The sequence below is a fragment of the Heterobasidion irregulare genome, assembly GCF_000320585.1.
Source record: "Heterobasidion irregulare TC 32-1 unplaced genomic scaffold scaffold_12, whole genome shotgun sequence".
Classification (NCBI taxonomy): Eukaryota; Fungi; Basidiomycota; class Agaricomycetes; order Russulales; family Bondarzewiaceae; genus Heterobasidion; species Heterobasidion irregulare.
In genome coordinates this window covers 1,363,431-1,377,581 of record NW_009258208.1, presented here as the reverse complement: position 1 = coordinate 1,377,581, position 14,151 = coordinate 1,363,431, and the positions used below count along the sequence as shown (strand labels likewise).

The window sequence follows — 14,151 nt, the reverse complement described above, 5'->3', positions numbered from 1 at the left end:
ATAGCCCGCCTACCGCACGGCGTTAAACTGCGAGGATGCCTACCTCACGGCATTAAACTGAGCGGTCTCCTAATATTGAGACGTATAAGTTATCCGGTTTGATATAGTATAAACCGTTCCCATCATGCCTCAGTGGAAACCTGCGGGATAAAGTCTGGTCTAGGGCCCTATGCACACAACCGATGGAAATTCCGGCGTGCAGAAACATCTTTTTCCCACAGATATTCCATGTTGATGATGAAGAAGGTCCGCAAATGACCTAGAAGTAAACTACAAGGCAGCGCAGGGCGCCTTAATACATCCGAAACGATGTAAAACTACTGTCGTCCGCAACGACGATAAACTACGGAACGTCCGGCAAGATGTTTAAACTGCTAGTCGTGGATATATCTCGCAACCCGACCAATATATCAGCTGTGGTCTTGATGTCCATTCGTGCAAGCGAGCGGGCCGATCCGGAGAAGGAGTCAGACTCCTCCTTACTCCTCACGGCACCCTTCAAGTCTAATTCTCTTCACATCCTTGCCTCAAACCCAATACGCATAGTGAATCAAACAAACTCTGGACGTCGAACTAACTCACCGGAGATGAGCCCACCGTATGGGGGCGATACTGCTTGGGATTTATGGCTGCAACCTCACCGGAGATGAGCTCACCGTATGGGAGCGATACTGCTTGGGACGTTAAGATGGTAGTCTGGGGAAGTAGGCCTAAGCCTTTGTAAAGCGATCAACCTACTTGCCCGTGGACGCCATCCTCTGAACGCCAAGAGGAACAACAAAATCACGAGGATAACGACTATCCTGGAAACACTGAGGTTTGGCCCTCGGAGAAGGAAGAAGAAGAACCTGATGACACGAAATGGAACCCACATGCTAGAGTTTCTACTCATCCATGCACCACTCGCATTCATACGCCTTTCTTGATGCTGTTCCAGAGGAGGCTGGAAGTAAGACCGCGATGGATTTACCGCGGCAGAATCAATCCTTACGGGTGAAGGGAGAACATCCTAGTGGCCCAGGGCTTGGATACCCCTGCGTTATGGCCGAGAAACAAACAGCTCAACGGAGATGGAAAACTCCTAGAGGATCAAACGACGTAAGTCGGTCTTCCTCCCAGAAAACGAAGTCACGTCCCGGAAGTCGCATCCGGAGACCGTTTTGGATCAAGAAAGCAAATCGTATATGGAGCGGTGATGAAGCGCAGAAAGCGTTGTCCTACCAGGCGAATAGGACGTAGAAAGGGGGTATTGTTATGATCACGTTCTGTCGGGCCTTAACGGCGGTCTATTCTGACACGATCATCACAAATATCAAGCGGCCTCACAAGAGAGGCGTACAAACAAGGTACAGATAGTAACCTTGGTCATCCACTCCCAACGGATCACCTTATCGTTGGTCGAGTATCACGGGCCTATTGCGTAGTGGGCACGGAACGCCGCCTTACAAACTACTCACACATCGGGCATTGAGCTCCTAGTCTTTCCTGGCCGGAAGGAGACTAACGGAGAAGCACAAGAGTAGTCGTTATTGAGAGAGAACGACTTAGAGTATACCTACGGATACATATATGGTATTCTCATGCCCTACTTCCTAAAGTAGTATAAAAGGCCCATAGAGTAGGCTGAGGTTCTTCAGTCTATTCTCTTTGTTCAAAGTACTGTCTTCCTACAGTACTCCTTCGTTCTACTGTAGTCTTCGTACTGCAGTCTTCGTTGCTATATCGCAATACACTTCTGGCTCCTGTGCTACACGTACAGTCGAGACCACCGTTCCACACATCCTCCACGAGTGACCTAGGGAAGAACCTCCTACTCTTGGGGTTACCGATGAGCAGTCATAACAGCTTCCCTGCTTGTCTCCTTCTGACCAGGAGGACAAGGAGCTCTATGCCCATGTGTGAGTAGTTTATAAGGCAGGGAAGGATGCCCACTGCAACAGGCTCATGATACTCAACCAGCAACAGATGGTCCCCTGGGAGTGGATGACCAAAGATTATATCTGTACCTTTGTGTACACCTTAGGATATGAGGCCACCTAGTAGTTGTGATGATCATATCGGAATAGACTGCCATAACGGCCCAATAAGTCATGATTATAACAACAAGAATGCCTGGTGCATGGCTGTGGTTGAGGTGACATGGTCTATAGAAACACCATCCTTTTCTTATGAGACATGTTGTATCTCAGGGAGTTCTTGGATGCAATCAAAGCTGGGGACTCTGGGTGCATTGTCAATATTCTAAAGGTATGGGCCCTCTCATTCCATGGCAATGTACGATCCAAATATGCATATAAGATCTTACACCTTGTCTATAACCTCACACATGTATGGCCAATTGGCCTTCAGTGCATCATATCATCTCCTTATTTGTGCAACCTTTTGTGATGATCATATAGTGACATTGTTCTCCAAAACTGGCTAGTGAATCCCACAAGGCATGAAAATACATGGCACAAAGTCAACCTGCTATAGGAACACTTGAATTTCTGGATTAAAGTGAGCATCCCTATTCTTATCCTCAGCCTCAGCACCAGCTTCATTGGCAATAAGGACTATTACCAGGCCCATAGAAGTGGAGCTTTGTGAGAGTGGCTCAAGACGATAGTGCCTTGTGTTCAAATCCTTTGGTGCCTGGCTACAGATGTTCACAGAACCCTTGGAGCCAAGCAAGGAAACTGCCACACAATCCTAGACGTCACTAATGACACCGAGGAGCTCATGGGGAGCCTTGCCCACCATGCAGTGTACACTGAACAGCAAGGCTGTCACCTCAATGAGGATGAGGATGGCCTAGTACCTGACATCATTTCTGAAGGCTATATGTCCTTGTCATGGGGTGGTGTTACCCCTCTAAAGGAATTCAACACCATGCTTACAACCTTACAGCACTGCTGCCATGTCAAGCCATTAGTTGGTGCACACAATGGATTGACATTGCCCATGCCCAACAGTATAGCGGCCGAGTGCATCTCTAGTATGTTCAAACCTGATACACTGTGATCTCACTCAATCAATCTCCTCCTCTGAAGATGACAACACCCCTGCCAAGGACAACACAACTGCTGATGACACAGCAGCGATCAGCGACAACAATGATGATCACTACAGCATTGATGTCAAGGACACAGGTGGTCATGCCAGTGTTTAGACAGACCTAGACTTGATTAGCTTTGAGGACATCAACCTTGACATGGACTCCTATTCAGATGTAGAGTATGAGGAACCCGAGTTTGAGAATTTTGAAGGTCAGGACTTGTCAGAAAACCTATCAGATTGATGATCATAAATACAATGTGTATACAAGTGGAATGTCAGAGAAATATAGAGGCATGGTAAGGCAAAGAGGGAGGGGAATAGCAATCTAAGTGTGGAAGTGGCTGAAAGATAGCTGAAATTTCACCAAGTCGAATCTCACCTTTGGCGGGGCCCGCCAAAACCGCCACCAGTGTGCCCAGCCGGTCTCCAATGGAGCCCTTGACGGAGCATAGCGGAGCAGCGGAATTTGGAAAGATCGGCTGTGTCCGAGCCTAACAGATCCCCACTACAGAGAACACCACCGTCGCATACCTAAACCTCCCGCCCCGCCGAACACGCTTGAACACGCTCAAACGCGCTTGAACGCACTTGAACACTCTGCCACGCGAGTCCTCGACCAAAGGAGAAAAGGCCAAGAAGTGCCCTCCTCCTCCACAACGATGGCCATCTTGCCCTACGGGCGTTACGCGGTTCATCATCTACAGCTCTACAGCGCTGCCGTCGATCGCATCCAAGTGCATTTCCCTCACCCCATTTAATGCCTCCCGCCCTCGGTCCCCTGATAACATTGCACCAGCCCTGACCTTACGTCTTCCCTTTTGTCTTCTCGCAACAACAATAATAAACCCACCACACTAGCGCATTCATCCTTCGACCCGAACACACATGGCGCTCTCCGCCCTTTTATTGTCTTGAACTCCACGGGAAGAGAGTGACAAGGAGACGTGCGGAGGACTGTTCTTGGGCTCGTCTCAGACACTGGGTCTTACGCTTAGTGAGATGACCTTGGGATAGGTGAGGACATGAGGCGGTCCTCAAATTGCAAAACTACCGTTTGGCGTCGCGCACGCACCTGGATGGCTCAACAGTCTGGTACTATACTCGTACATATATGTATAATGATAGACTGACCCTGCGCACGGCCAACGGGCCTGCGCAGTGTGCTATAGAGCTAAGCTAGTAAAAACGGGATATTACAACTGCGAGACAGTCGACGAGAAGAAGAGACGAGACCGACTACGTACTGCTACTACAATGACAATGTGATAAACGACGGCGATGCGATGTGGTGCGGAATACTAGTGGTGCGTAGTCCAAGCGCAAAGAAACAAGGCAGAACACGAGAGATAAATACCAAAAGCTAAAGGGATGGAGACGCACTCGAGGTGCAAATTACAATACAACATAGCCGACTAGGCTAAGTCGGGACGAAACGATGCGGACAAGATTATGGAGCGGGTTCAAGAGAGCGTGATCGACGCCGCCCAGGTAAGCAACGTGAAAAAAGCGACGCTCGGCATGGGGAAGAGAAGCGCGAGATCGACGATGCAACGAAGAAACGAGAACTTGCGAAGAAACGAAGGGGCAAAACAATACCTATGCGATTACCGTGCGATGCCGTTGTGGCCGCAAAAACGAAGCCCCTCCTGTTCACTGACTCCCCACCCTCATCTTGCCGACGAAAGCTTCTGTGGGAGTCACATCCTGGTGCGCGTGGTCCTGCCCGGCTTCCCCGACAGAACCCTTGCCGTACGTCTCGTTGCCGGCGTTTCCAAACCCCTCCCCGGCATGCGCGAACGAGCCGAAGAAAGGTGTGGTTGGACTCAACGTCGACGGAGTGCGGGACGACGACGACGATGCAGAGGAGTTGTACGTGAGCGCGGGGGACGGCACGAGGAGCGGCGAGTCGGCGGTGGAGTGTGCCGAGACGGAGGTCGATGTGGTGCAAGTAGAATTAGAAGAGCCGTTCGACGAAGAAGAGATGCTGCTCATATTGCTGTTGCTCGAAGAAACGGTGTCGCTGGAGATAGAATGAATGGTGCTGCTAGAGCTGGATTTCGGGATGGTGCAGATGGTGGGAAGCGCGGCGTTGAGTCTGGAGGCGAGAGCCTCAGCGGTCGTGTTGTTACTGTTCCTGGTGTTCGACATAGAATTAAGATTGGGAGACAAAATACTGCTAAGCGTGTTTGTGCTGTTGACGCTGCTGCCCCCCAACATAAAGTGAGGGGGAAGAGTGGTCGAGCGTGTGTGCAAGGCCTGATTGCTCTGCATCCGACCGCCCTCGGTCTGAATGTTAGAGAAGGTGTAGTCGAGCGAGCTTGAGAGGTGGTTGCTAGGGTCGTGAGTCTTGCCATTGTCGTAAATAGATGTGTTGGTGCGAGTGTCCGTGTTGAACCCAAGGGACATCGTAGCGGATGTGTGACGCTGCTGTTCAAAGGGCTGCTGTTGCAGCTGAGCGGTCGCGTGGAACTCCTCCTCCGATCTCGGCGATAGAACGTCGACTGGAGACAGCGAAGGCAAGGAGTAGCCATCTGTCGACTGGGCTTCCTGGATCCGAGACAGCAGACCGCGGGGGACGAATTCCTTGGATGCCATGGCCATAGAGAGGTTCATGCGGCCCGTCGAGCGAGGCCCTTTGCCGCCTCTGGAAAGAGCGCCGTTCATTTGAGACTCGTAGAGGGCTTCCTGCCTCGCCTCAACCTCTGCGCGCAGCTGCGCTTGAACCTGAGCCTGCGCCTGCGCCTGCAAGATGAGCTGCTGCTCGAGGGGAGTGAATCCGTTCGCGCTGGCGGTCCTGGACAGAAGCGAGAGATCGATGTCATTTCCAAAGACAGGCTCTGTCACGGGGAGCGCGGAAGGACCGCGCGCAGGCAAGCGAGCGGGGGCAGAGCGAGAAGCGGGGAAACCAACGCCGGTATCCGTTTGCTGATGGTACTGCGCCGTGAGAGGGTGAACGGGCAGCCCTGTATGTGTGGCTCGTCCCCTGACGGGTGACGGATACCGATCTCCGATAGGTGGGATCTGCCGCTGCATTTCAGTGATGCTGGGAGCGCTCGCGCTTTGCTGACCGTTGCGGAAGCGATTATGGATCTGTTGTCCGCGAAGGTTGAGCAACGCCGCTTGCGCCATGGTGAGCCTCGCGGGAGACTGCTCTCCCTCTTGAGAGGTCCGTTCGTTGCGCTGTCAACGTTGAAGGCTTCGCTCAACAAACTCCAAGATTTCCCTAGACGACGAACATGGACTCACTCTCAATTCCCTTTGTTCTGCAGAGTCCGCAAAGCGTACCGAGATACGGCTTCCAGCGTCATTCCAGCCGCGAACCATGCGCCCATGCAAGCGTTCAATCACGTCCTCGCAAGCAGAGCGACTCTCCAACCTTAGTCATCGAGAATCAGTGCGCATCCATTAAAGAAGCAGGAACATTCTCTACCGAACGAAAGCGATGATCCTCGGAGGATGGCTGAGGCGCGTCTGGAAGAACCGGCTGCTCTTGATTATGAAGGGGTTGACAAGAGCCGCTAACGTCTGCGAGGTGTACAGTTAGCAGGGTTTCCGAGGTGTATCAATGGAAGAGGATGCCAGATGTTCGGTCATCATGCATGTATGCGCGCATACAGGCACATAGGAGAATGATAGACTGCTCACCGTCTCATCGATGCTCAGCGGAAGTCCCTCGATGTACAAATTCGTGCTCGACTGGTCCTTGAGGCGTTCCATGCGAGCCTTGAACGTCTCCGCCGACTCGTTCGAAGAGGAGGTTGAGACGGAGGAGGACGATGAGGATGCCGTGAGGCTTGCATAAGGCGTGCCAGGAATCTTGTGAATTTGCTGACGTGAAATCAAAGTCAGTACGACACCGAGTTCAAGGCGAGAGCGAGGGTCAGATTTACCTTTGAGAAAGAGGGGTGCAAATTGCGGTAGCGACGGAGAGACTCGATGCACTTTTCGGCGCTGTCGACGTTGTCAAACCTTGTGAAAATAAAAGTTCAACGTCTGTCGTGGAGGCACGGTGCCAGTCAAGACGACTTACAAGACAAAGCCATATCCACTGTAGGGCCGAGCGATCAGTGTTGACAGAGCGGTGGGGCGGAGCTGAGAGAGCGGGGACTTACGACGGGCGATCGCTGACATGGCGGGTGAAGGTCCTGACACTGATAACGCCGCCAAAGTCCTCGGTCATGGCATAGAGCTGCTCCTCTGGAAAGTTGGGGGGGAGGCCGTTGATGTAGACGTTCGGGGTGCGCAGGGAGTCCTCTTGCATGATGGACGCGGCCGCAGTGGCGCTGCTTGGGATGGCGTGCTGTTGGTACTGGTACACGGGCTGCTGCTGCTGCGAGTCCATATGGCGAGCGGAGGGGGCGGGCGGGGTGAGCGGGGGCTTGAGGGGTGTGAATGCGACGGGAGCGGGGACGGTGGGGGTGGGGGTTGCGTTGTTTGAGCTAGATCTGTTCGTGGAGGGTCTGGGGGGCGAGATGGGTGGCTGCGGAGACGAGTGAGTCTGTGACGGAGAGCGGGACGAGGTGCGCGGATGGGAGACGGGAATAGGCGGGTGCGAGTCCATGTCGGCCGGGGACGTGGCCGGGGGCGACGACATTGTGGCTGCAAATAAATAGTCCTAGAGGAGCGGAGATGGCGGAGACTCGCGCGGGGAGAGAGGGCGGGAGGGCTAGCGGCGGAGGGTGTAACGCGGGAGGATCCAGGGGATAGTGGATAGCAGTGCGGGTGCAGAGAGCAGGCTAGTGGGGGTGCGGGGTGGGGACAGCCGGGCGAGGCGACACGAGGCTCGCAGCCCGCTGCCTTTAAGGCGATGGCCAGCGACCGTGCACCGAGTCTGCATGTGTTTGCACCCCGCCGTCCACATCTGGAAGACCGCCTTGACAGCCCGCTTCCTTCCTCAGAAGCCACCCGTCACCACCCTCGACACCCCCGCCCAGCTTTGGCTAATTGCATCCCGCATTCGTCGAGCCCCCGCCCGAGCCCCCGCCCGCACCGCCCGCGAGCGGCGCTCGATCGGCCCCACCCCGCGCCGCACACCCGCGCCCTCGGTGGCCGCATGCGGGTCGAAGCGAGCACTGGCGAGGGCTGCTCGGCGCTGGCGTGGCATATGTCGCCGGGGAGATGACACTGGACTGGAAATAGCACGCACCGCAGCTCACTCGTCCTTTTTGGTTCCGTCATGCAAGGAAACGCGGATCTCCCCGGCCCTTCCCGTCTGGGGATCAACGCCCTCTCGACTCTCGCACTCACCTCCGCGCTCCGCGCGCCACCATTCCTCCCTCGTCCCAGCCTCCTCGGCTCGCATCTCTCATCGCATCGTACTCGCCCATCCATTCGCCCCGAACAACGAGCGCACCTCGTTCGAGAATGAGAGCGAGGACGCCAGCAAACGCCCGATCCACATTCCCCGAGGAATTGAACGAGCTTCGGCGTTCGAAAAAGGCCCAGCCAAGAAGCCCATCAATCGCGATGCCGGCGATGCGACGATGAGATCACGCCCTCGACGCACGACAAAGCACCCCAGCCGTCCGCCCGGATACCTCCGGCCCGCTCCACAGCGCCGCGGAGGCACCCCGACCACGACACCTGCCTAATCCGGCAACATACATTGTGGGTCCATATTGGCGTCCGCGACCCCAGCCCCTCCTGCGCGCGCTCTCCCTCCACGCCTCACCGCGCAGGGAGTTAGCGTATAAGACTCCTTTGTCCTGCTCTCCGCTCCTTTCTCCTTGCTTTATTTTGCCCCCTCGCGCGGGTGTGGCCCGCTTCGTCACCCAACACGCCTTCAGAACCCATAAATACGCCCTCGACGGCGGCAAAGATGTTCCCTCAGCCCGGCATCGTCGCATTGCCACTTGCACCTAGTCCTCCATCCAAACTCCACCGCTCCCCCCGTCCTCGATGATCTTCACCGCCCTCAGCACCCTCCTGCGCCTCTGGCGCAACGCGCACGACGCCGACGCCGACAGCGACGCGGAGAGCGTCGACGTCGATTGGGTGGCCCGCACGGGCACCACCCCCGTAATCGTGACCGTAACCCCACCCACGCCCACACACCCACGCCCCCGCCCCTACACTGCGGACGCGGCCTTTCAAGACGCGTACGGGCGCGACTCCCTATGGCTCCCACGCACCCCGCGCCCGCCGCCGTACGCTGGACGCGCGCGCTACTCGTGGCCGCCTCCCTACCCCGGCCAATCACGCTACGCCGATCTCCCTCCCTCATACACGGCGGATCCCGAACGCGCGTTCCCCAAGCCCCCCTCCCCTGCAGCCTTCCCCGCCGGCGCTATTCCGTCGTCCTCGACGGCCCCTCCCTTCCCCATCACCTCCTCGGAAGCAGACGCGACACAAACACCGGCGACCCTATGTCGAATCATATTCAACCTCGGCTGGAGTACGCGCTTTCCCCCTCCTTCTCCTCTCAAAAATTTGACCCCCCTTGTTTTTTATCACGTCCAGTATGTCCACTAGTCTGGCTCCTCGCCATCCCCTTCCTCCTCGTCCCGCATCTCCCCTTCCCGCTCCCCCAAGCACTCACCCCCTACGGCCCCCTCACGCCCCTGCGCCTCGCTACAGAGCGACACTGGGCCAAGCGCAGCCTCAGCGCCTTCTCGTCGCTCTCCACCCTGGCGGGCATCGCAGTCGCCGTCTTCTACATGGCGCACCACCACCCCCACCCCCACGACCCGGCGGGTGCCTCCCTCGCCCTCTGACCCCCCGCACACCACCCTATTTATACTTTACTCCCCCGCGAGCCCGCGAGCCCGCAGGCGGCGCGCGCGGACCCGTGGCTAGCGCGACCGCAGACTGACTAGACTTAGGCGCCGAGGCGCGTGCGGTGCGGTGTGTGGTGTGGCGTGGTGAGTGTATGCACGAACGGGGGCGCTCGATGCTCGGCTCGGGGCTCGATCGCGTAGCGCAGATCGCAGCGGATCGCCACCTCGCTCCCTCGACCTCGACCCTAAAGGCCCGGTGCTGGCCCGGCGCTGCACCGAGGCCTGAACGCCTGAACGCCTGAACGAGCGCCGGCGGAGTCGCATACAGTCGCATGGTTGCATGGTGCGGGGTTAGCCGCTGATCGTGGCACGCCGGAGCCGGACGCTCTGTTCGGCTCCGCTCGGCGTCCTCGGTCCCCTTCCCCTTCCCCTCCGCCGCTTCGGTCTGCATATGACCATACTCTATGTTCTGCACCACCCTCCGCATCGCGTCCCCCTCGCCCTATTTATCCTCGTCGTCTTCGTCATCGTCATCGCCGTCATCGCTAATGTTTTTCTTCGTCCCTTCATTCCCCCGTGTTATCGTGTATGCTTGTTGTTTGTATGCCTTGTTTTATTTTGTTTTCGCATCGTCCGTCATGCACATTTAGTATCTGTCGCAGTGCCCATTCTGTCGTTATACTTCTGTACCGCGTGATCCCTCCAACTGTATGACCCCGTCCCCTCTCGTCGCTTATTGTACCAACCCAACCCAGCTCAGCCCAGCCCAATCCAACCTATCTCATTAACATACCTGTCCACCACGCTGCGCCCTTCCCCCCTTCCTCTTTATTATGGTTCACCCCGCACGCACGCTTATTCACGCCCCGCAGCCCCGCAATGGTTATTCCCGCTACCGCACAAATTATACAGTACAGTCTATCTGCTAGCGCGATCGCGTAAAAATGCCATCAATCGACAGATCCATCGATGCATCTGCGCGTGCCCTGCATTGTTCTGAGTTAGTAAGTAAGGCCTGTAAGGCCGCTCGCACGCTCGAATAGCGAGCGCGAGTTCTAGGGCGTCGCCGCAGAGAGGAAGGTTCAGCCGGACACTGGATACTGACCCTGCACCGGCGCGCGCCTGTGGCGCTACACAGGAACACACGCGGGAATGCCAGGCCTTCCAGGATCGCGCAAGATCGCACAGGTTCACGTGATATCGCACAAGAAAAGACCAAGAAAAGGAAACGAAACTCGCACGGACACACGCACGCGTCATCGCACTCCATCGTGCATCACGCCGCACGCCGCACGCCGCACGCGCCACGATGACGCCCCCTGCTCTGATGGGCCGATCTGCGCACCCCTCACCCCTCCCCGCGCCCTGCGGCATCGTAGCACGCATCGAGCGCCCCCGCATCACAGGAGCCCGCGACGAGAAGGCGCGAACGCAGCGCGGTGCGGCGCTTCCTCCAGCTTGTGCGCATGCGAGAGGAGCAGCGGCCAACCTGAGCGCGGTCGTGGCAGAGGGAGAGATGGACGTCCAGACGCGTAAATGGACTGGCGGGCGGACGCACGTACATGGATCGCATGGACGCGGGGTTGGCTGGGCTCGTAGACGTAGAACGCAGTCATCCGGGGATAATCGAGCATTGGAGGTACCACTCGCAGGCGACGCGAGGCCTCTCGGCCTCCAAAGAGTCTGTTTTGAAAGTCGAAGGTCGATCAGTCCAATCGATACCCCTCTCTTTGTCCCCTTCCTCTCCTTCCGAGAGCGCAGTATCCCGTCCCTCCGTCGTGTCGTGACTGCGCCCGTTCGCAGACAGTCGCAGACACTCACCTGTTCACGATCACAGCTGGGCGCCTGAGCGATAAATTGAAGGAAAGAACAAAAGAAAGATCGCGGCGCAGCGGTTGGCGCCGGTATAAGCGACGTTCGAGGACGCCCGATCCTGCACAGAATCCGTCCGGAGGGGCATGCATCACGCACACGAGGCAGGTCGGAGGGCGTACTGAAGCGCTCCACAGCCCATCAAATGGTGCATTCGACGAAAAAACATCATAGGCTAGCGCATAGACGGGGCCCAGAAAAACAGCGAAGTTGGACGGCGAGAACGGTCGAATCGTGAAAGCATCGCAAACGCACCGCGCAGCCTCGGACCTCTGCGCACCGCGAGGGATCCTTCACGTCTTCATACGTAGCCGCCGGCCCGCGCACGAAGCTCGATCGCGCAGCCCAACTTCCAAGGCCCGCGCCAACCTGGTTGTGCGAAGCACCGATCGATCCCTGGCTCGTGATGGAATCAAGATACCTCATCAGCAAATGGCTGCAGAGTGCGAGGGGGAAATGAAATGAGGCGACGATGAGAGAAGGCAGCTGACGATCGACAGGTCAGTGATGGTGCGCAGGCGTTCAATACTGTCAAAAGTATATAGGCGAAGAGCAGGCATGTGTTATGTTCCGGACCAAAGGTCGACCGAGATGACGATGCCCGAGTGATTGTTTGCAGACCATGAGCCTCAATCAGTGCAGGCGCTGAGGCCTGAGGACCTAGAACAGCCAAAAAGCGCGCAGAGTGGAATGTGCGCCATTGAATACCCCAGTAAAATTCGAAAGAAGCCTGCAAGGCATGCCACTATGAGCGCTCGAGCTGTTAGCTTAAATGAGGTCGATCATGCACGTCGTTATCTAGTCTCCATGGCTGACCAGTGGCTGACCCTGCAGAAGACAATCTTGTCCGTCAGGGCCACGAGTTTTGCTGACAAGCTGTCGGGCCCGCAAAGTTTCAACCACCGCCACTCTCGGCCAATGCTGGGAGCAAATCTGCTGGCTGGCACATATTATCCTGTTGGACTGGCTCGTTCTTGCTCACAATCTTCCCCTCACTGCGCAGTTTTGCAGACCACACAGAATATGAATAGGCTTCTAAGAGAGGAAATACGGCTGCAAGGATAATATTTGCATCTTGGGAGGATCTTACACTTGAAGGAGCTTGAAGGAGACGTCCGCTTGCTTTCCATCTGCACTGCGCTTCGCCGCCCACATGTGTGTTCTCTCTTCTGCCCACACAGTGTCGTCGTGCTACTCCGCAGCTCTGAATATCAGAACTGAACATCAGTGTCTTTCAACCCTCAAATCCTACACCCTCGACAGTCTGACGATACACAATCAGTGTGTGCAGGCTCTGGCGCACCATGTAACTTCCCCCTATCCCCTTTCCTCACCTTGCCAACGTCCACATCTCCACTGATTTTTCTATCTTGGTTCCCGCCTCTCGCTGTGCGCTTGTTCTCCATTCTCGCTTGAACTTAATGTTCCTGGCTCGGCGTATATCTTTTATTTATTGAATCCCGTTTAATGTCTAATCAGGGTAACAGAATCTCGGCGTACATTCTACATGTATACTATCATTTCCGAGGCCGGATTGGTTCCAGGCTGTCCTGGCCAGCTTCGATTGTTCCAAAATTCCCCGCAGAACTATGATTGTTCACATGAGACCTCGGGACGAGCTCCAGACAAATGCTGGCATCTATTCAATTGTTCCATCTGACACACAAGTGCAAGAGTAACTCTAAATCCAGTACCGGTCACTGATGCCATGGTTTAGTAGATGTTCTGCGCGCCGGAAATAGCCATAGCCTACTTGAATCTGGACTCCAAGTATCCCCACGTCTCTGCCTCGCTGCCAATTATGCCGTATTGCAGTTGCTCGCGCGATGTCAGCTGCCACTCAGCACTTGAAAGCCACCAGCCGCAAGGTGAGTACCAGACCAGTGTTTCCTTATCAGCCTGCGCTACGTTCAACTGGATGCGGAGTTCAACTGGATGCCCACCCTGCTTCTCTCTTAATGAACAGCGATCGTAATCTTACGGTGCTCAGTTGCTGCCTGAGGATATCCCAGCGGGTGCTCAGCGAGTCGAATCGTCCCTTTCTCCGAGTCGCATTGGTATGTAGGTCGAGATGCATACAAGAGGCCTTCTAATTCAGGAGGCTGATGTCTTGGATCTTCTCCATCGTGGGGCAAGTCATGGCTTCCATTTCACCATTCGCATAAGAGAGAACGTGGTTGTGATCCTTTCCTTTTCTGAGCAAAGATGCAACGGTAATTGGCTTGTATTTTTGTGAAAGATTCCTTTGATATGTTGATCCCGTTCACGGGCATGTCGACGTTCTTGTTACGAGCCATTCGCTCCTGCGAGTAGTGCTTGACTGTCCTCTTTGAGCTAACACCCAAGTCAAGGAATACTATACATACCAAAAGCAGAGGGCCGCGTGGCTGATGAAAGGACCTCGAGCCACTGCGGCGCAGCTGAGCAAATCGCCTCGAGTCTGCCTCATGACTAGGATCAGTTCGAATGAACACGATCGCAGCGACTTCGGATCTCTTCGGATTGGCATCCTGAAAGATAGTTG

At 55.7% G+C, this 14,151-nt stretch overlaps 5 protein-coding genes across 5 annotated transcripts; 4 read left to right on the top strand and 1 right to left on the bottom strand.

Annotated features, from left to right (window-relative positions):
• Positions 1–2,175: 2,175 nt before the first annotated feature.
• On the top strand, positions 2,176–3,280 carry HETIRDRAFT_430510 (uncharacterized protein; the record flags this gene model as incomplete). Its single annotated transcript, XM_009554059.1, has 5 exons — positions 2,176–2,247; positions 2,476–2,585; positions 2,655–2,977; positions 3,033–3,131; positions 3,210–3,280. The coding sequence occupies 5 exons, from the start codon at positions 2,176–2,178 to the stop codon at positions 3,278–3,280; spliced, it is 675 nt and encodes a 224-aa protein (XP_009552354.1).
• Positions 3,281–4,689: 1,409 nt separating this feature from the next.
• HETIRDRAFT_455697 (uncharacterized protein) lies at positions 4,690–7,633 on the bottom strand (the record flags this gene model as incomplete). The annotated part of the gene is made up of 7 exons (XM_009554058.1): positions 4,690–6,219; positions 6,286–6,415; positions 6,470–6,564; positions 6,685–6,867; positions 6,930–7,008; positions 7,070–7,087; positions 7,152–7,633. The coding sequence occupies 7 exons, from the start codon at positions 7,631–7,633 to the stop codon at positions 4,690–4,692; spliced, it is 2,517 nt and encodes an 838-aa protein (XP_009552353.1).
• A 241-nt stretch (positions 7,634–7,874) lies between these two features.
• Positions 7,875–8,630, top strand: HETIRDRAFT_455696 (uncharacterized protein; the record flags this gene model as incomplete). The annotated part of the gene is made up of 1 exon (XM_009554057.1): positions 7,875–8,630. The coding sequence occupies one exon, from the start codon at positions 7,875–7,877 to the stop codon at positions 8,628–8,630; it is 756 nt and encodes a 251-aa protein (XP_009552352.1).
• Positions 8,631–8,937: 307 nt separating this feature from the next.
• HETIRDRAFT_430508 (uncharacterized protein) lies at positions 8,938–9,752 on the top strand (the record flags this gene model as incomplete). Its single annotated transcript, XM_009554056.1, has 2 exons — positions 8,938–9,433; positions 9,499–9,752. 2 exons carry the CDS (start codon positions 8,938–8,940, stop codon positions 9,750–9,752), a joined length of 750 nt encoding a protein of 249 aa, XP_009552351.1.
• Positions 9,753–11,064: 1,312 nt separating this feature from the next.
• On the top strand, positions 11,065–11,604 carry HETIRDRAFT_430507 (uncharacterized protein; the record flags this gene model as incomplete). The annotated part of the gene is made up of 1 exon (XM_009554055.1): positions 11,065–11,604. One exon carries the CDS (start codon positions 11,065–11,067, stop codon positions 11,602–11,604), a length of 540 nt encoding a protein of 179 aa, XP_009552350.1.
• Positions 11,605–14,151: the final 2,547 nt, after the last annotated feature.